Source organism: Lepisosteus platostomus, chromosome 14 (genome assembly GCF_059453375.1).
Source record: "Lepisosteus platostomus isolate fLepPlt1 chromosome 14, fLepPlt1.hap1, whole genome shotgun sequence".
In the NCBI taxonomy this organism is placed as follows: Eukaryota; Metazoa; Chordata; class Actinopteri; order Semionotiformes; family Lepisosteidae; genus Lepisosteus; species Lepisosteus platostomus.
Window position 1 is genome coordinate 33,443,871 of NC_142624.1, and position 22,588 is coordinate 33,466,458.

The 22,588-nt window shown below is 38.5% G+C and overlaps 1 protein-coding gene across 20 annotated transcripts in view; it reads right to left on the bottom strand.

The window, feature by feature from the left end:
- ikzf2 (IKAROS family zinc finger 2) overlaps window positions 1–22,588 on the bottom strand; it is a 62,326-nt gene that overhangs the window by 10,344 nt on the left and 29,394 nt on the right. For 16 of the 20 annotated variants that reach the window (XM_088605770.1, XM_088605765.1, XM_088605778.1 and 13 more), the window contains 5 exons: window positions 18,767–18,871; window positions 10,445–10,633; window positions 5,868–6,035; window positions 1,708–1,845; window positions 1,094–1,225 (listed from right to left, as the gene is read on the bottom strand). In XM_088605770.1, coding sequence (XP_088461896.1) covers window positions 1,094–1,225; window positions 1,708–1,845; window positions 5,868–6,035; window positions 10,445–10,633; window positions 18,767–18,871 — 732 coding nt within the window. Of the gene's footprint in view, window positions 1–1,093; window positions 1,226–1,707; window positions 1,846–5,867; window positions 6,036–10,444; window positions 10,634–18,766; window positions 18,872–20,229; window positions 20,394–22,588 lie in introns of all 20 variants that reach the window. The other 4 variants (XM_088605763.1, XM_088605760.1, XM_088605761.1 and 1 more) reach the window with 1 other exon arrangement.

Consider the following 22,588-nt stretch of genomic DNA (forward strand, 5'->3'; position numbering starts at 1 on the left):
TTTTCAAACATTTAAACATCAGTGGAACAAAAAATAAACCTTGATTTCAAAACTACTCACTGTTTCTCAGAAGCCATTTTTCATTAGAATATATATACCTGTACTGTATGTATATTTATGTTACAGCAGCCATGTCAGCCTGCAACTCACAACTGGCAACCCACTGAAGCTAAGCAGGTGTGAGCCTGGTCAGTACCTGGATGGGAGACCTCCTGGGAAAAACTAAGGTTGCTGCTGGAAGAGGTGTTAGTGGGGCCAGCAGGGGGCGCTCACCCTGTGGTCCACGTGGGTCCTAATGCCCCAGTATAGTGATGGGGACACTATACTGTAAACAGGTGCCGTCCTTCGGATGAGACGTAAAACCGAGGTCCTGACTCTCTGTGGTCATTAAAAATCCCAGGACGTTTCTCGAAAAGAGTAGGGGTGTAACCCCGGCGTCCTGGGCAAATTTCCCATTGGCCTTAACCAATCATGGCCTCCTAATAATCCCCATCTATGAATTGGCTTCATTACTCTCTGCTCTCCTCCCCACTAATAGCTGATGTGTGGTGAGCGTTCTGGCGCACTATGGCTGCCGTCGCATCATCCAGGTGGATGCTGCACATTGGTGGTGGTGGAGGGGAGACCCCATTACCTGTAAAGCGCTTTGAGTGGAGTGTCCAGAAAAGCGCTATATAAGTGTAAGCAATTATTATTACTTATTATTATTATTATGTTATGCACAATTATGCTTTGAAAACATACATGTGATCGCAGAGTTGTATAGGAAGATAAAAACCATAAATATGGTAAAAACGAAAGACTAACGCTGTGTGACTAAGTGTATGTGGTACTGGAGCCTGAAACTTCCATCATTCAATTACTCATGTTGCGGTGATGATATTCTCCAAATATTACAAGTATTGCCTGTATACGTTACTCATCCACTTTGAAATTAAAAGGGACCTGTTTTTTCAGTCACCCACATGAAACACAATAGCAAGCTTAAGCTTTTGTTGACAGTCCACTATTCAACAAGACCGTCATCTCTGTAAACCTCTACAATAGCATTTATCATATAGGTACCAAGACTGAACATCATGGCCACACTTACCCACAAATTTCTGTGGTGTGGTGCTCTTTCTTTTACCCACATTGCTCTGCAGCCTTTCGATCACAGGTGGCCTGTCAAAAGGCACTATCGACATCCCTTCCATCATGGACTGCTGCTCCTTTCCTGTGTCACCTAGGTTTCAAGTAAAACAAATTTCACATTTACTGATCTGGAACAATCCTGAACCTTCTCCAAATATCAGGTTTCAATGGAAAGTCACAACTAGTGTTATTCCTTCTGTAGATCTTAAAAACATTCTGTATTTGATGAAGCAATAATGTCTCATTATTGCATCTTTCAAGCTACACTCAGATAATGATTTAAGACTTCAACACAGATGCAACTTTTCATTTTAAAGTGAACTTTTCGCAAAGCAAGTCTTGTAGACTTAAGCATCTTTAATGCAAAAATGAGAAGAAGTAACATATATTCAAATATATATATTATAATATATAATCAAATACAAAATGTATTAATGTGCTGCATTAAAAACAAATGTATATCTTGCTGGAATCAAGCATGTCTTAAGCTAGCTGAAGTGTGAGACTTTATCAGCTACCAAGATATCCAAAAATCAGCTTTGATACCCATTCCACTGTGATGTGTCAGCATACCTTGTTGTAGTCCAGCGTGGGGCACAGCGTCCATACTGACACTCTGTAGGTAGTTGTGACAGCGCTCTTTGTGCTCCTCCAATGACGTGCGCTGTTTGTAGCTCCGCCCACAGTAGTTGCACTTATGTGGCTTGCCCACTGTGGAAGAAGCCAAAGCCCAGTCATTTCAATCCATGTTGTACCTGTTCTGCATTATCTTAAATCGGCTGAGGGCCACAGCACCAGACAGTGGCTAAGATAAGCTTCAAAGAGCAGTGAATTGCCAGCAGTCATTCAGAATGTTTGGAAAAGATCATAACAGAAGAGCTGATTGACAGAATAAATTTAGTAGATACAAGCAGCGAGACTATTTAAGAAAAAAAATCTAGTAGGAGTTGCGTTGGTGGTGTCTGGTTCAACGATTCAATGACTCAACAATCCCGTAGGGTTACTCCTAACTCAGCTGGTGACATAATAAGTGGGTGACAAGCTAAGGAAAACCCACTTTTGTTGAGATCAACTCAGGGCTCACTACTACAGTATGAAACCACCAATTAACTCTTTCGCTCAGAATGAAAACTTCAGTGGCAACAGGAAAATAAAAGGTCTTGTCATAACCTCATGTGGGTCATAGCAGTGTTTCTTCGTAGCAGTGCTGTCTCTAGCTCTCTCTCTCTCTCTCTGCAAACCTGTAGGTTTTTCTGATTTCCTTTCTACTTTCCAGTGATTCATACTCTCAGCACCACATTATACATTGTTAACGTTAGGGCGATTGTGCAAAAAAAAGATGCTGATTGTGCCACATGTTTCCAATGGGGGCTCAATGTGGAGAAGAAATTTCAGGTAACCACCCAACTTTATTGCATAATTCAATGTTAGTGTGGACTTTGTGGCTTCCTTATAGGAACAAAGACCAGCCGATTCCAAAAAAGGAAGAAAGAAGGTCACTGCTCATTATCTCAGCTGAAACAAATTCATAATGGTTCACCTTCGCACAGTGCAACGTTCACTGGCTTCAACCTCCAAGACACTGGAGAAAAGGACTCGACTTGCTCTCAGCCTTCTCTGCCTCTGTTCAATTGGAACAGGCTACACAGTCATGTTGTTGAAGCCGATACCTGGCCTCTTATAAAAAACAGCCATATGAGCTGCTCAGACCAATTAGCTACTAATTGCCAAATGAGTTAGATGGACCAAATGGCCTCCTCTTATTTGTATCCTCTCTTACAGTATGTTCTGAGTTCTAAGATTATGAATCAATGAATGGTTGGTGAAACTGTGAATATCACTCCCCGTGAGTCCACAGGTTGCTTATGAACGCTGCATAGTGAACACGCTTTAAAGACTTAAAACATCTATTGTTAATGTCGTCCTTTGACATTGCTAGCCTAGCAAAAGCAACTCTGAAGCTTTAAGCTCAGAAATGCTTGAATCAATGAGGAACTTTCTAGGCACACGCAACATACCTTATACAACACATGAGCTCATCATTAGGATTCCAATTACTAGAAACAGATGTGATTATCTGTAAAAATTGACGATTATGAAAATAATCCCGGCATTTTAACCACATAGCTTCGGTGATTTTCAAAAGCTATGTTCAAAGCCAAAACCTATTTTCAGTTTGATGCATTAAGTGAAAGTGAGAAAATCTATCAGCCTCTTTTTTGACCTTTCATGCATGATTTCTTTAAAATACATCAAAAAGCACTGCTCATACCACCCCAATTTGTTTTTTTTTTCCATGGTATACGTTATACATACAATATTATTTTACAGTCAGTATTAGTATTTATAAAAGAAGTTGTTTCTCTTAAGTATCTGCAAGCTGTTTGAATGATGAATTCTGGTTACAAATTAATACGAATATTGGAATAAGCAGAGACGCATCTCATCTTAAGAAGCAACCAAAATAACCCATAGATTTCTACTATGGAAAGATTTTTTCTTATTTTAGAAATCACACAAGAGATAGCATATGTTACACGCAACACCTCCTAAGACCTCTTAATGTCAAAAACAATGAAATCTTTGATATCTACGACAAATAAATACAAAAATATACCTATCCAAAAATGTCTTCAACAAAGCTAAGATGAGTTGTAACTTCACTTTCACTGTCACTGAGTCGTTTTTGTTTTTCACAGGCTTTGTTCTCAAATGAAAAAGGTAAAACACTTGTGTTTTTTTCTTCAACCTAAAAACTGCAAACCCACATCAGCTTTCTGTATGTGTAAGGCACACTATAAATACTAGAACTCCTCTTTAATAGGGGGTCTTGGGATGACTGGTCATTAGATGGCAAAAGAAAAAAGGCTTCAAGCAAGAATTCTAATGAATAAAGGCAACATGTCATCTATAGAACATAAACACAGATTAAATGTAATCCTGTCCAAATGTTTTAAATATTAAAGTGAAATTTTAGGTTACGTTTCACCAGTTCAATCATTTCTGAAGCAGCTTGATCCATTACCAAAAGACCTTCCCTTGTTTCACAAAGACACTAACTTTTTCTCAGCAGAAAGAGAAAGAGCTTGGGCTATGTGCAACAACACATATCACACTTTCAGAATAAAAGGACTGTTTAAGCTTCTTCACTTAAATGTACAATAGAAGAAAAGAGTTACGCAGTATACAAACTAAAATATAAACGCAAATGAAATCAAGGTAAAAAAATCAATTCTGTTAAGAAGTTCAGCAAGGATTTGCTACAGTACACACAAAGGGTGTCTTCAGGGTAAACATGCAAACTCGTTTATTTTATTGTATTTTTTAAAAATATAACAAAAGAATGAAGCTTTGATCTTTATTACACAACTTCTCTTGTTATGCTGCATGACAGACAGAAGTGGGTGAAAACTTTTGACAAGGACAAAGTGCAAAACAGTTTTTCTAAAATTTACCTCTGTCCTCCTACCTCACAATTTCCCTTGACACAAGTTGCTCTATGAGGAAGAAGGAGGAAAAAAGAACTTTTGCTGTCACCGTGGTGAAATACAATCCTTCGTACACAAAATTGGCACTTTAAAAGCTTGTGCGGGTTTGTTTTTTTTCTGTGTTACACCTGTTATCTGGGATGAGTGCCACCACACTCCCAGAAAAAGGGAGTGTAGACCAGGCTTTTATGTTCAGGGTGTTGCGTAAGTACACTGTGAGACGCACCAGTTTCTCCAGCAGCTAGAGAGTTCCTAACATTCCAGTCTCTTTCAGGTGGTAGACAGTCAGGGGGTGAGAGACAGAGACGCAGGAAATTTTGATCCTCGTGTTTTGTGCCTCTCTGTACGTTTGGAAACTGCTTTTGTGATGACTGAATGAACAGAGTATCTCAGCGCTAACAACAGCCTTAATGTTAAGAAAAAAATACATTTTATCTGAGGATAATAAAGTGGGTGGTACTGAATATTTCTATAAAGGTGTTTCGCTTTCAGATGTCAGTTTCATGTTTTTGACATTTGTCCCCTACTGTTACAATTGGCTTGCTGCTGATATTCCTCTTCATAAAATGCTCATTCTCTTTATTCTCTAGACTAATGGGAGAACGGTTACACCAGCATAACACATATAAATACATGAATGTTCATGGATACAGATACGTTCCATGTATATACATATTTTCAACAGAGAAACTGTAGTTAATAAACTCTGGTTTCTGTCAAAAACTTCAACAGGAAATGTAAAAAAAGTTCAATGATTCAGTTGAAAAAAAAAAGAAAAATTACCTCCTCACCACTATACTAATAACCAAGTGCGGTATTTAAATGTCGCTTCTTTCACGTGTTATTCCAGGAATGGGCCTGGTGACTTCTTGTTAAGAAGACTAGGGCACCGGAACTGTGTATAGATGGCACAACAAAATATTCTAACCTCTATCCTGCTTGCTCTGAGCTGAAGGGTTCAATGTTGCTAGTGGCTATTCTCTGTACTACCGTATATAACTTTATATTAGTCATAGGAACCTAAAATGAGCTATTCCTTTTCTAATTATTTCCGTCCGGAGAAGGGTGATACAGCACTTACTGACTAAATCCAAACTGGTATGGGACCAGCCACACCCTCTTCAAGGAAATTCTTGGCACATATGAAAGCAGTAATATGATACGAACAGTGATAAACATTTTACAGGACTGGGAAACATGGGGTCGGGGTTTGAATGTAGGCTGGAGGGCTCAGGGAGGACTAACCAGAGTGTGTCCGGAGGTGTCCGGTCAGAGCATCACGCCGGCGGCAGGCATAGCTGCAGAAGGGACACTTAAATGGCTTCTCCCCCGTGTGCAGTTTGATGTGTCTCAGCAGATTGCCCTTCTGGGTAAAAGAGGCACCACATTGGTTGCACAGGAAAGGCCGTTCACCTGAAACAGAGGAGGCTCTCATTAGAAAAGTACATAGTTCATTCGCTCTGTTCCATGGGTCCCCCAGGGCAAACCAAAGACTAGTTAACACACTTACTTCTGTATGGAGCTAGTGCTCAAAACCATTGAGTCTGAAATACTACATGCTTAATGGGTTTATATATAAACATTCAAATACCATTTAATGAATATATGAGCATACAAACTGTATGCAGAGTTTGAATACTCTAAAATGCTGCATGGTACATAGTTCTTCAAAGGAGGATATTTCCATCCTTTATTGGAGCAGGATTCTGAATGAATTTTGTTCTATTTCAGCAGGGTCCTCTTATGATCTTTATAAATGAGAAGAATTTCTCATCAAAGGGACTGTGTCCTAAGTGACCTGGATTTTGATAAGGAACCATGATATGTCAGCATGAAAATGGGCTAGAAACATATTCTACAAGGTAAAAGCATCACAACAATGCACATCTCAGACTTGAGCAAACACATGAAACTCATGAAATGCAGTCCTACATTTAGGAATGACCATACAATGACCAATAAGTAGATTTACTTGGGAAAAAAGTGTGTCAAGAGACACCATATTGCATTTCAACACTACAGCAATCCTCAAGAACTGTTATCGGTAATAAATAACCACACTGGCAATAAAGAAACAATGAGATTTTAGCTAATGTTAGAGCAATCACATGGTTAACAGGACATTGTTTCTGACAGGACATACTGAAACGGAAACTCTTTCGAAGTAGAATCTGATATTTAAGCCAAAGATGGAGAAGAAATTTGCAATCTGTGCAAAGTAAAGAACTACAGTATACTGTTATGTACAAACGTCCGGATGAATGCCACAACTTTCACTTGTTGCTTTTTGTCAATATTGAGCTGCATTGACGTTATACTCTTTAACAAAAAGGCTACTGTAAGAAAGCATATGGTAATTTAATAGCGAATTAATTAATAAGTCAATTAATGCAAGTCTTTTAATTATGGTTTGAAAAAAGAGCCACAATCAATTTTATACCAACTCATAAATAGATTTGTTTCTGCATGAGTAAACAAGCCTTTTGAGATTAATTTTCCTTATTGCTCAAAAACAGACACAATACTCTGAAATGCCTTTCTTGACAATCTCTTTAATATAATGTACATTCCTCCCACATAGCCAGTTCATGTATGAGCTGTAAAAAGTGACATACAGTGCAGTCCATAAGTATCTGGACAGTGACAACATTTTTGCTGTTTTGGCTCTGTACTCCAGCACATTTGAAACGTTGATTTGAAACGAAACGAAGACTATAAGGTTAAAGTGCAGAATGTCAGCTTTACTTCATGGGTATTTACGTCTATACTGGGTGAACCATATAGGAATCACAGCCCTTTATATACATAGTCCTCCCATTTTAGTTAAACAGTAGTTTCCCAGATCCGAGTAGGTAATTATCTTGGACTACTAGTTGTAAATTTAAATAATTGTTTTTCTAAGTAATTATTTTTCTAGTAATGTCAAAGACAATATAATAGCTGTAGAGGCAATGCTGTACACTCAAATATAATGGACCTTCTTAGGATTTTCCATTAAATGTCCGTTTTCATTATATATCCAAAATGTCTGAAGTAAAACGTGACTAAGGTTAAGCCAGACATACAGTATGCGGCGGTTTCCTTTAAGTAAAATCCGAGCCCAGACGAGAGCTAGGCAGGCAGAAGTGTCGAGCAGTGGGTAGGGCTCTGGACTGTTAACTGAAAGGTTGTGGGTCAGACGCTGTTTTGAGCAAGATACTTTACCCAAAGCATTCCTGTAAAATACACAGCTGTATAAATGGGTGCAAACTTGAGTTGCATTGGATAAATGCATCAGGCAAAATTAATTCGTAATAAGGAGCACAAAATCTACGTTGTAATGTGGTTAAACTATAGAGCTAAACCAGAGGGAGTCGCAGGATGAGACTGCTACTAAAATAAATAACATGATATTTACTTGTATAAATCTTGTTTAAACTGGTGGCATTTGAAAACTAAATGATCTCCCATTGCTAAAGCATGACACTCAAGAATACCGTAAGACAATAACGAGATAGGGAAGACACCATGAATGTTCTCCTTGATAATACATCCAAAGCAGGATTAATTTTATCCTGAATATCAGCCATCCCCTTGTCCCTTTAAACTACTGTTTTGAGAATTTTACAAGGATCATAGCAATCATAGCAAGACCACAAGCAATCATGAAAAACATGTAACGTTTATGTAAAAACACTTATAATGCACAAGGTTAATAACAGCACTTTGCAGCAAACAAACTTAAACTTGACACATTTCTACAAATTTTAATGCACAGTTGCTATTTATTTGCTGATTTTAACAGGTTGAAAAAAAATAAAACAGTAAATGTGGCATGTGCAGTCAGTACTTAGTAACACCCCCTTTGGCAGAAACCAAAGCCTCCAAATATTTTTTGTAGCCAGCTAACAGTCCTTCTATTCTTGCTTTAGGAAATATTTCCCAGGATTTGTTGACACTTAGTAGAATCCATTCTTCCCTCTACCCGCACAATATTTCCTGTGTCGCTGGCTGCCACACAACCCCAAAGCATAATAGATCCACCCCCATGCTTAACAGTTGGCAAGGTGTTCTTTTCTTCAAATGCTTCTCCTTTTTTTCTCCAAATGTACCTTTGGTGATTGTAGCCAAAGAGCTCAATTTTTAGTTGCACACTTCAGACATTGACTTTTGTGATGAGATCGCAGGTTAGGTTTCCTTCTGATGACTCTTCCATGCAGATCATGTTTTTGCCAGCAACGCGGCACAGTGGACCAGTGGACCAGTACTCCCGTGCCACCTAAACCTTCCTGCAGGTCCTTTGCAGTGATATGGGGGTTTTGCTTTGCATTCCTGACCTGTCTATGAGTAGTTCTATTGGAGATTTTTCTTGGTTTTCCAGATCTTGTCTTGACTTCAAGATTTCCCCTTAACTTCCATTTCTTAATGACATTTCGGACAGTGGAAATTGCAAGCAGGAAGCGTTTAGATATATTTTTAGAGCTATCCCCTGCTTTGTAAGAGTCAATTATCTTTATTTTCTGATCAGCTGCTTAGAGGAGCCCATGGTTGTTGAGTGTAACCTGAGAGGTTTGAAGAGTCAGAGAATTTATGAAGCTCTGGAATTGTCATCACCTGACTTAGATTAAGGCCTAATGAGTCAATTAAGTTCTGAGACCTCACAAAAAAATAACACTAGTGGAAGAGTGCCCAAACTTTTGCACATGCCACATTTACTGTTTTATTTTTTTCAATCCTTTAACTTAGCAAAGAAATAGTAACTGTGCATTAATATTTACAGAAACATGTCAAATTCAGCCATATCACCCTGCAACTCACAACTGGCAACCCACTGAAGCTAAGCAGGTGTGAGCCTGGTCAGTACCTGGATGGGAGACCTCCTGGGGAAAAACTAAGGTTGCTGCTGGAAGAGGCGTTAGTGGGGCCAGCAGGGGGCGCTAACCCTGCGGCTCATGTGGGTCCTAATGCCCCAGTGTAGTGACGGGGACACTATACTGTAAACAGGCGCCGTCCTTCGGATGAGATGTAAAACCGAGGTCCTGACTCTCTGTGGTCATTAAAAATCCCAGGGTGTTTCTCGAAAAGAGAAGGGTGTCCTGTGTCCTGGCCAAATTTCCCATCGGCCTTTATCAATCATGGCCTCCTAACAATCCCCTCTATAAATTGGCTTAATTACTCTGCTCTCCTCCCCACTGATCGCTGATGTGTTCTGGCGCACTATGGCTGCCGTCGCATCATCCAGGTGGATGCTGCACATTGGTGGTGGTGGAGGGGAGTCCCCATTGCCTGTAAAGCGCTTTGAGTGGAGTGTCCAGAAAAGCGCTATATAAATGTAAGCAATTATTAATTATTATTATTATTATTATTTAAGGTTATTCAGTGCTAAGGTTGTGTTAACTTCTTTCACTTAGAAAATCAACAAAACGTAATATGGCAAGGGGTGCCCAAACTTTTGCATAAAATTGTAAGAGCAACTCTAGGTTGTCAGGAAATGTAAATGGGAGGAGCACTATAGATACATAGAAAACTACTTTTGAAGGTGTCATGGCCAGCTGACTATACTTGGTCAACTGAGACAATATCAATGTGGATAAAGTCATTGTAGACACCAATGTGGATGAAGTGGACCAACATTTAAAAGGGTTTTGCCGCCTGAACAAAACTAATAAGACAAGGACTGTCTTAAAATTAGTGTTGAGGCACATTCAGGGTATAGTTGATAGGAAAAGGATAGGTTGATAGGTCGTTTTTCCTGGCTGCTTACCAACAGTGATCATTCCAGTGTTTCTTAAGGACACTGGGCTCAAAACATTCTATCCCAAACACATCACATTTCTGTTTACCGTTGGGCAGTCGGATCCCTGCGTCACCCGGCCCTTCCCCTCCCTGGCCGCTGTCTTGCAGGCCATTGGGGCTGTCAATCATGGGATCCTCCAATCCAGCTCCTTCCTCCCCGCCTGGGACCACCTCCTCAAGGCCCAGAGCTTGCCTCTCCACCTCTTCTTCTGTCCCAGCCTCCTGCTTGATCTGTGCTGTAAAACAACACCAGTGTAGGGTTGGTCATAACTATTTATTGACCTTAATAGTAACTAAGTTACTAAGAACTGAATTTGCTCAAATAAATTACTCATCCCAAGCAACTTTTTTTCTTCTCTAATGCATGCAGAATTTCTTCTCATTTACACCTACTATTAATGATTGCTGGAGGCCTATATACTTGGAGCATTCAGAACTCAGCATGACCCTGTGACAATCATAGGAAGGATGAGAATACCGATGAGATGAATAGCATGCTCACCCCACAAGAGCTCATGTTCAGAGCTACATAGTATAACAAAATGAACACTGAAGTCATAAAGTTGACGTAACCAAGAAAACAGATTGACCAGTAAGACCGATAAACACCCGCAGTCCTCAGAGACCCTGGTGTGAAATCCCAGCCTGGGCTGTCTCACGATCTATCAGTCCTCCTTCACACAAACATCTTGTTCCTGTCACACTTGAGTGGGGAGCCTCTTAGCACACGTGGGAGAGTGAGACAGGTGTCAGCCTCACAAGGTTTCCACTTGACTGCTTCTTCGCAAAAATGGGAGATTTAGTAGAAAACACTGGTGGCTCATTTCACAGCTCTCTTAACTCAGGTCCTAGGAGCCTGTGAGTAAGAACTGTACGGCCACAGCGGAGCTTAATAGGACACTTGAAAGAATTGCTCTTGTGCCTCAGCACTCTCACTATTTCTCACTCATGGGTGAGAAGGTGCAGTGTCAGCTAAAGCCTAGAAATGGAGACTATCAACAGGAGGTTATGTACAGCCACACCACAAAAACTGTGCATGAACACCAAAAGGGACCAAGCACAGCAACATGACACACTTTTGACATGTTAAGAAATCATGTTAAGAGTCAGGGAGGCAGCCGTGATCTGGGTGCCATGAATAAAAGCTAACAAATGCAGCTTACACTATACCTTGTAACTGTATTATTGCAAGTCGATTCTCCTTCTGAATCTATTATTATCATATTAAACTTTTTACTTTTTCTTGATGGACTAGACATACGATGGTAAAACAGTCTTTCCCTTTAAAGAATCCTGTCAAGCCTAAAGATCGGTTTGGTGTCGCCAGTCATTTGTTTTGCAATAGTGTTATCTTCGAAGATTGATATAAAGATGTATATTAAAGGATTATCTGATTGCTTAACCTCATACATCAGGTAGAAGTGTTTTAAAGTAAATAGCTTGGAAACATTTAATACTGTTAAGCAGTCAGGCTATTTATCTTATATGTATTAAATTATTTCATAATCTGTTTTTCTCTTAGAATAAACTATAGGTCTTTTGGGAGGGCTACATTGCTCTGTCGTGTGAAGTCCTGATAATGTAGGCCAACAAACGAACAAATGAAATCGGCTTGAATTTGACAACTGCATACAAGGGCGTGGGCACCAACTGTGTCGTCTTAGTGCCAGAGGGAGAGGCTTGTACCAAGTGTCTTTGAACATACTGTAGGTAATTCCAATCACAAAGGAAAGAGAGTGAAATGAGTTTGCAATAAACAAATCACTGCAGAGTAGGAGGTGAAATTTGGTAGCCGACCATGATTTGCTGCCATACCCTTTAAGAGCCCGCTTCCTACACTGATTGGGCATTAGGCAAGTAGGAAAGGAAAAAAATGCTGGTTTCACAGTGCCTACTGCATCCTACAGAAAAGCTGAGGACACACTATCAGGGCTGCAAGAAGCACAGGCTCACATCTTCCAAATCAACTTAAAGAGTGGCTTGGAAAACATTTGCCAGAGCTGTGTCTACAGGAGGCAGGGGGCAAGGAAATCAGAGATTCAAGGCATGTGATTAACACTGCCCATCCTCAGCAGGAAAGGGAGAAAATTGTTAAACACCCTCCATATTTCTGTTGTAATTTTTCTAAACACTAATTTGTATGTCTGATTGGCAGATACTGAGAAGCAATAAATATGCAACAAAAGAGAGCCGGAATCATTTTTAACACCTCTGAGTATGTATGAGCGTTGCTTCTTCTCTTTTCTGTTTTGCTCACGATAAACACTATAGATGTGAAATTCTTAAATATATGAAACCGCCATGAAGATTTTATTACTTTGTACAATTAATCAATCATAAATGCACTTTAGATATTCCCATTATTAGCAGCATCTGCACCTTAATTGACTTTATTTCATGGTATAACATTCATCAAAAATTAATTAAAATATAATTAGTCAACTCTCCGGGCTGTAATATTTAAACAACAGATGTTTAATATTGAAAGAATCCATCTAATAATTATTTAATGTCATAATAATTTGGTAGCAGTATTAACTGAATGACAGCTTTATGATTGAGACAAGTACAATTACTGCCTTCTTCAGAATACTGAATATAATTTTCTTCTTCAAAATTGAAGGCAGCTTACAAATGCCCTGTGATTAGAAAAAAGACTATGTGATTATGATATCAGCTTCTTCAACAAATAAGCTTTTTTTCCCCTTTAAACAACCTATTACTGTGTATGTCTAATATTAGTAGTATTTTCTAGTCTAGTATTTATTATTGATAAACGATGAGTATGCTATGTATCTTTTTGCAGCACTGGATTAGTCTCACACACGGGCAAGGCTGTAGGTCAAATCTCAGGTGGAGCACTGCTGTTGTAGCACTGAACAAGGAACCTGAGATGGGTACAGTAAAACCTTGAAATGCGTACAAATGTAAATCTCTTATTGCATTGGATTAAAACATTAGCCAAATCACTACATTGTTAGTCTAATCAAAAGTGAATACCACTAAAATTAGTGTCTGTCAATAGCTGATCAGACTCTTATGTACAGTATTTACAAACTGATATACAAATATCAACACTTGCGCACACACAATCCTCACTTAAGTTCTATGAATTTCTTTTTTCTCTGTGTTGTCTTCCTTCTGTGACTTTTCATTTTTGTGCAACTTATGTTCTTGACTTGGAACTTTGCAGTTCCTGTTCAATGGCCCTGTGTGTGGTCTGCAGACTTGTTTGCCCTGTGGATTGTGCTGAGAAAAGGCTTCTTATAAAAAGCAAACATGACACTTATACCCTTTGTGCCATCTTCAAAGCCAAATTCACTGGGTAACGTTCATGAACTCATGACTAAAAAGTTGTGTTGACTACTGTCACTATTGCTAATGCTGAAACAATATACAAAGCCGGGTTCCTAAACTACACTACAGCACAAATAGGATATACATTTCCTTCTCTAAAAATATTACCTTTCATGACTTAAATTCAAGAGATTCATCTGCAGACATAAATATTATCCCCTTCCATCTAAAAATAATAATAATAAAACAATAAGGTTATGCATTTCTTATTTTTATTAAACTCTAGCTTGGCCTTTTTGTCTAATATTTTCTCTACTGAAAGTATTGAACACTCAATTCAAGAAAGTGATAGTTAAAATGCTAGAGTTTATTAGCTAATTTTAGATCTGAGCACCTTATTAAACTCTGCTTCTATATCATCCTGTGTGGCAGAAGTGAAGACACACATACCCCCAAAAATCAGGTGACATTTTTGTGTGATGTTTCCAAAACCAAAGAGTGCACTTATTACTAAACTCAAGTTTGAGTTTTCTTTTGAAATCATGAAGAGCTCAGACAAGACTGATGTTGAAATTTACTTTGAGCACTTTACTATTCATTAATAAAAAATAACGTTACCCTATGTAAAGCTGACAAAGGCAGGATCTAATCCTCTCAATATTAAACGTCCATGAAGATGACCCCAAACATACTTCTAATAAAATCCTCTAAAAAACAAATTGGAGATGAAAGCTAATTCCTCCTGGAACACCTGTACCACGAAAAGGAGTCACACGTACATTTTTGCATTCTTACCTGATCATAAAACTGAACATACCTACCTTGAACACTTCGAAATCTAGCAATTCCTGTTTCCTTTTAAGATAAACCTTTTAGCAAATTTCAGGAATCAAGTTATGTACCACTTAAAGGCATTCATCTTTGATCATACTAAATTATCTGTACATTCTTTGTGACATGATAATTAAACCCCTACTGTTCAATCAAACCTGCCTTTTTTGTTTTTGTTAAACATGGCAGTTTAAGAGTCTTTGTACTGATGGCGAAATTTCTGCACTGGCAAACCTAGGCTGTCGCAGAAACTCTCTCTCTCCACCCCCACACCACATATACTGTACACTGTCTGTGTGAAGATCAACTAAATAAGATAAATATTTAAAGACAACCACCAAGCAAAATGAGCAGTAATTTTTTTCAGATTGTTATTTGTCAACTAGAAGGAGAACCATATTTTCATTGTTAACTAAACTGTAGTTCATCACGCATGTGTAAAACTCAAAGCAAACATTTCACACTAAATTGGGAAAAGAAAGAAAATGTGGAAAGGAAAGAAAAGCCCTTCTGAGGCTTTTCCTAATGCTGCCCACCTCACAAGTGGCATGCACTAACAAATGGTAATGCACAAATACAAGGGATTTATGTGACCAGATGTATATTACATCCTGTTTAACTTTTCTCAAGAAAGAATAGATTTCTAAACCTGTTTTTGTATCCTGGCAACAGTGCAGAAAATTTAGAGGTTCTGTAGGGCAGTGCACTTCATGAAGTGTTACAGTGTTTGTACTAACAGAACTTGAAATGGTTTCCATGGGAACACAGAGACAAATCCAAGTAAAGAACATCTCTCCCAAGGATCAAATTAAGGCCTGAAGATCACAATGCCAGTACGCATGTGGAGAATGTGCCACACAGAAAAATCTATGTCTTTTTCTTAATGTGATGCAAATATACCTGCAGACAACACTATCCCAACAAAGAGCTTAGAGAAAGTTAAAAGAGCCCTTGCATTTGAATTTTTGTATTGCCTTGTAGCGTCTATCAGATAGATATCAAAGACATTTTTATTTAATCTTACTTACATACTGAGTGTAAAAATTAGACAATTAGCCTACATATCAAACAGCTACTTGTTTTTTTTTTCATGTAGGTATATCACCTTTGTTTCCCACACGAATGGCTATATTCTTACAGAAATAAACTAATTCAAAAGTCAGATTTGGATCAAAAGATGATTCATAACCTTTCTCAGAAGATGCAGTCTTTCACTTTCCTATCACTTTTATAAAGTTAGGTGCAGAAAAAAGGCAGACCAATACCAGCTGACATAAAAGTCTAGGCTGGAAGCAACAATTTGTGCCATGCACAGATAAGAGGGCTCCATTAGCCTAGTCCCCAACCCTAGTATTGAGAAACCTGTTCCCAGCCTGCCTGCAGGGCCATCCAGCCCCTTCCTGACACCAGTGGCCTGCAGCCAAACAGTACAGCCTCCTGAGCCAGAAACACGCACATACCTTCGAGTGGGAGTGCCTATGGAACCCAGCTCAAAAGAGCAAAAGAAAAAAGAGAACAGTGTGATTGAAGCCTACAGTAGGTGCACCCCATTTACACATTTTTGCAGAGGAGCTGCAACAGTACCTGCCAGTGAACGAAATTCACACTTCAAAAGCAATTACAACTCAAAAGCTACAAAGGCAAATACCCGGATTTGCACATTTAGTTTTTTTAACCTTACATTGAATTCACGCTCATTCCTAAAGGGTGCATTTTCACCAGCATGTGTAACTAGCATGGTGCACACAGCAAGAAAATACTGTATCCTACTATAACAGACCTTAATATTAATATATGGAGTTATGTACATGTGAATAAATCAATCATTGTGTTTACCTTCCTTATGGGATTTTAAAAAATACACAGTCAATAGCCATATACATTTTTCTCAGTAAAGTCCAGATTGTACATAAATGCTAAGTACTTACATGAGATATATTTAATTCACCGCATCCCACAGCTTAAATCATGTTGGGGTCTATTTAGAAATCTTACATAGCATGCATGAACTTGTATACTGTACTTACTGTATGTCCCAATTAATAGCTGAATGCACAACAATGCTAGTTCTGAGATGGATTTACAGTACGTACAGTACCTGACACCAGCCCGAGCCATCGACTGTATGTCACGTACAGTAGGGGAATTGCATGAAATCAGCAAAAAGCACAATATGTCACTCCCTTTAAGAGCAACACTGCGCAAGCTTCGAACGTCACAGGGCTCAACAGACAAAAGAGAACATGGGACTTGTGAGTCACGTTTTAAACTGCTGGCTGTTTTTCAGTACTGGTTCCATTGAAGACATTTTTTCACCTTTGAAAATCTATGAACGTGCTGTCCCAGCATGTTTTATCAGAGGACCGTGCAGCAATTATCAGTACCCATTTCTCGGGGCACGCCATCTTGCCTGGAAGATGAAATCGTCTTTATTAGGCAACGATCAACAACTCCTGCCATGAAGGTACACCAGCACCTTCCTCTCATATGACAAAATATGTTTCTTCCACAGAAGTTGACACAGTAGGTGTTTTTGTAAGAAACCTCCATTCTCTAGAAATGTGAATAACAGTATTAGAATATCAATCGCAGGATCAGAGTCCTGCTTTTATTGTCCCTGCAAGATGCTGATTAATAACGAATGCTGTGCTTCCCTTTTTCATTGGACCATCTCACGATGACATGCTCAACATTATCAGATGGCTGGTACTGCCTATCAGTTCTTTGTTTTTCAGTTCACTTTAGGGATGAGATATTTTGGAACTGGAGGTTATACAATCAGATAACGGGTAAGGGGAAAAAAAAGGTTATGACATGAAATTAAAGCCAGCTGTGTTGGCCTCAAAAATGTCTGCTCCGTTCACATGCACAACAGTGCAACTTCAGAGATGAATTACATTTCATTTCTTTGTTCAGAATTGTCATGCGCTTATGTGGACTACCAGAAAACAACAAGGGATACACAAAAAAACACAGGTTTCAATTAAAGAAAACTGAAGATGATTCCTTTCACTGGGACAGCAAAGTCTAAACTTTTATTTTTTAGACTGGCGATTATCCTACAGGCAGGTATAGAAGACAACACAATACACAATATAGTTAACACAACATGAACCCATTAACAACTAAGAAACATACGTGGATACGAGCAGAAAAAAGGTTAGCAGCTTAAGTACTGTAACCTTCACAAATAAAAAACATAGAAACTGGATCATCACATGCATGATGAAAAAATAAAATTAAAAAGGACATAGCACTTAAATTTATGTAGTCTAAATTGATGCTCTGATGGAAGAAGCTCAAGTTCAGTGCAGGTGGTGGTCATGAGAGTCAGTGATTATACTGGCCTTCCACACTATTTGTTTGATGTAGATGTCTGCCAGCTGAAGGTGTTCTGCACCGATTATTTTGCTGGCTCCTTCCACTGTACTGCATTAGCTAATATGAACGCATTACATAACAGCCATTGTATATTTGGTTAAATCCATGGTTACAATTCATGATATTTGAACAAAACCAATTTGGTTCAATACAGTGATCTTGAGTGGCTTGAAGTATTGGGACACATTCCCTTTAAGCACATTTCTGAGTGTAAAAGTCAGTTTTTCGTTACCTGTGCCAAGAACTGCAACAAGTTTGTAAGCCACAGAGTTCACCGAACTTGTAGAATCATTTGAAATGATTTGCTGCAGTCAGCATGAGTTCTTGCCCATTCCTGCGGTGCTCTGACTTCAGTATGTTCTTCAGCATGTAAAATACATCCTCAATTGGATTTAAGTCTGAAGATTGACTTGGTTTTTATACATTTTCTCCTGTTGACCACCTTGGTTGCATTGTACGTTATGTTTTGGACCACTGCTATGCTGCATGAAGAAGTGCCGCCCAACAGGAATGGAAGCAATTTCCTCTACATAAGCAGACAAAATGCTTCCGCAAATGTCAGAATTCATTCTGCTGCAGCCATCATTAGTTACATCATCATTAAAGATGTGAGATAGTTCCAGTGGTGACCAATCAAAAACAAATGTATCATCCTCTCATTCATATTAATCTCAAACAGAAATGTTTGACTGCAAACAAATATAACATAGTTGATTTTATTGTCCTAAAACATTGCAGGGCACTTTGTGTATATATTATTTCTCCTAACCTGGAATATTTTTAACATAGAGTCTCATATATATACGTGTACATATACATATGAGTACTCACAGAGGTTATATGAAGGAAAATGAACTCACTCTTGGTGTGGAGTCCTAGAGGAGAGTGTCGCCCATTGGGTGTATTTGAAGAGAGGTCCACCACCATCCTGGAGTGGTCTTTCCTGGGAGAACAGTCACCATTACCTGAGAGACAAGAGAAAGGGCACTTATTTAAGAGTAAAATGACTGCCTTTCAAAGTGTAGCATTAATAATCTCTCATCCAAACAATATTTGCATAAACAATTCAGACCTTGTGTATACCAGACTGTTTTCTGTGTAATCTGTATCTGTTTTGAATTGTTTTAAACATTGTCTAAATTAACTGAACGTACTGACCAACCCTTAAAAACTTTAACAATGTAACAATTCGTCTAAAATTCTGGGCATCACATACAGTACAAACATCATATGTACATTTCGTTCACAGATGAATTTGAAACTGAAAAAAAACCCACCAGCAAGAGATAAGAGAGGTAATTACTGTATGGGAGTGATGAATTATGATATAAGAACCTCCTGAGAATGATACTGTTTGTATTTTCTGTATACTTTAGACTGTATCTGTACCACATCTGTATTATAACACAGATTAATAAACATACTGTAATATAAATAAAAAAAGCATCAGAAAACCAGAATACTGAATTAATGCATAGGTTATTAGTAAAAAAGTTACTTTGGCAGGGTTTGGCAGAACTCCTTCCACATTCCACATGTGAGAGTGATAATAACCCAGCTATTATATTGTTATTAATAAGTTACTGGGTTATATTAATAACAGAGTAACATATTGGGGCTGTCCTGTTTACAGCACGATGTGTGACCCAAGAAGCAGAGAATAAGATACAGAATAACACAGAATTCCCTGTTAGAAATTATTAAATAAAATAAACAAGGAGCAAGAAGGATTAACATCTCATACACAACCTACAATATCTTGTTTTGGTAGTTCTTTTTTGATAATCGAAAAATACTATTCCAAATCTATAGATGAAAAACTCCATCTTTGTAATGTTAATTCATGTTTTATTATAATTATTACTGAGGTTGGTGAAACAGCTCAAAGACTGGTAGCATTAACATCTTTCTTTCAAAACCTAACGGGGTCCTCACTGGTCCTTTGCGCAGCAGCATAGAACAGGTGGTCCAGTGCACTGGACTCCTAAATGGACTACATTTGAGAGTCTCTCAATTCCTGATGTAAGTGGATCTCCAAGCAGTTAAGGGAAATGAAGATATGCTATCAATTAACTTATTTGGTTACATGAAAAAAATGTGACTTGTCCTCTTGGAAAGGAAAAGTATGTGTACAGTGTACAGCTGTACAGTGCATCAAATGAACATCTATACATCCATCCATTTTCTAAACTGCTTTATCCAATACAGTACGCCAAGGAGCAAGAGCCTATCCCAGCAAGCAGGATACACTCTGAATAGGACCCCAGACCTTCGCAGGAACACATATGCATAAACTAGTAAAACATTCCAGAGCAGCCCTTACTGTGTTTGTGCTTTTCAAATGTAAAGAACAGGTTTCCAGAGGTCTTATGGTCATGAGATGATGGATCTCGGTATGCTGCCCCAGGGAAAACTCCACCTTTCTGCGGAGTTTCAGGCATTAACCTGATACCCAGAGGAACGCGGAGAGCTCTCGTTTTCAATCCCCTGGTGAAAAATGACAGCCAGGGGAACAAAAAGTATTATCCTTGTGCTAACTTGCTAAGACCTTTCCAATAGCATGCCTTTTGCATGCCAGCCCTCTTTAAGTTAACCCGCTGACCACAACCCTAACAAACTTTGTAGACAGAATATTCTTTCTGGACAATACACATGCCAAAGTTTTTTTTTCATAGTTTTAATTTATACAAATCATTCTTGTTATGAATTGAATATTTTAAACTTAGAATTAAGAGCTAGTTCAAGATATGTAAAACATTGCTTCCAATATATAAGAGTACAGTATTCCACAACATTGTTGTCTGGAATCTACATCAAATGTGCTTTTCTATATAATTGCAGAACTCAGTAATGGAACTATCTAGTGTTCCACTAGGCAATATAAGGTGCATACATCAGACATGAATCCTGCAGCTTTCTCAGCAAATCCGTCAAGTATTATAAAGAGCCCTGTTTGGAAAAGAAGCCAATTGCCAAATTGGTTCTGAGTTGTGACTGAGTCTTTATTAAAAGGAGTTCATGCTAAGTGTAGCAGCTCTCATGTGAGTTAACTGTAAGCAGAAAGAAGTAATTTGCCATTCCACAGAACTGATCATGAGAAAAAGTTATATTCTGCAATAAACTGAAGAGCCAGAAAGCACATAAGAAGAGAACAGCTTTTGTAAGATTTGGAATTGCATTTTATATGTCAAATATATGCCTTTAGTAAAGCTATTTTACTGCTATACTTTTACTATTGTTCCTACTGGATACTCCCCAGTAAGTGTGGTGAAAATGTAGTTTACATTCTTGTACCTCATTATTTAATGAAACACCAAGAAGATTTTCAATGTACACTATTGTACACATTTCCAATGTGCACCAACCCATAACAAACATTAATACTGCAATCACTCTGGTCAAAGATAACTGTGACTGGGATTCACTACAATCTCTTAAGTATGATTGGGCTTGACAGGATATTGCTCAAATTCTTTTCAGCAGTGATCCATGTGGCTTACGTCTATGGGTTCGAGCAGGCTTGCAGCAAGATGAGTGAGACAACTATCCCATATTTCATTTCAAATATAATTAAGTCAAAGCTCTACTAGAGTCATATTCATATGCAGAGCTGATCATCAACTGTCAATTCCAAACTGGCAGGGAACAAAAAAGGCTGCAGTATTAGCACATTTAAAAATAAAAAACCTATATCCAACATCAACTCCCCGTGACTGATCAGCAAATTTGCATTACCACACTTCATATTATATAACAGCATTCTTACCTGTAGGAGTCTACATTGCCCTATTATGAAACTATCTGCACTGAATTATGAAAGGCAAGACTTTTCCATTCTCAGAAATGTAAAGAAAGTAGTAAAAACAGGAAACACATAAATTATGAAGGCAATATATTCTTTGCTCTCCCAGCATCTATATATTGTTTCTTTATGTTGCACTACATATGATTCCAGCTTGTACTGTATATATGTGTGTGTATAAAAGTGAATATCAAGCCTTATTTAATCCTATAGCAGGATGAAGGGCTCCTGAGCAATAAAACTTACCCCAAGCTGGTAGGAGGGGTTGGGGTCTAGTGCAATACAAATGTGTAAGCACAGGGTGCTGGCAACAATGCTTGCTAAACACTGTTACTAAATGCCCTACTAGAGACCAGCCTGGCCAATATATGTATATACTGTACAGTATACTGGGTGTTTCTTTAATTCTCTGACTATTACACATGGCTATAATCCAGTAACTTTAGTATGATAAACAATTTAGAAGGTAAATCATCCATAAAAACTGGAAATCCACACTCCGTTTCACAGCACGTTCACATTCCACAAGTGTAACAGATCTTGTACAAACACTTGTTACAGTGAATTATAGTGTTAAATTCTCTCATGACAAGAAGGCTGCCCTCCGCTGTCTGTCAGGGGTGATGCTGTCTATCTAGCTTGTCGGGATGGCAGAAGTCTGAGAGACGTTGGATGAAATCACAGCTGGGCAGGGGCTACCTGCCCCACACAACCTTAAAGTCACTTTCCATTATACACACTGAAGATTCTCTGCAAAAGCAAAACTACTCAAAACGTTGCTCTGGCGCTGCCTTCAAATCACTGGTACTCAGATCACCCTGGCAAAACCTGTCCTTTCAAATATCCCCCTCCAAAGTACACTTCTAGTCTCACACAACTG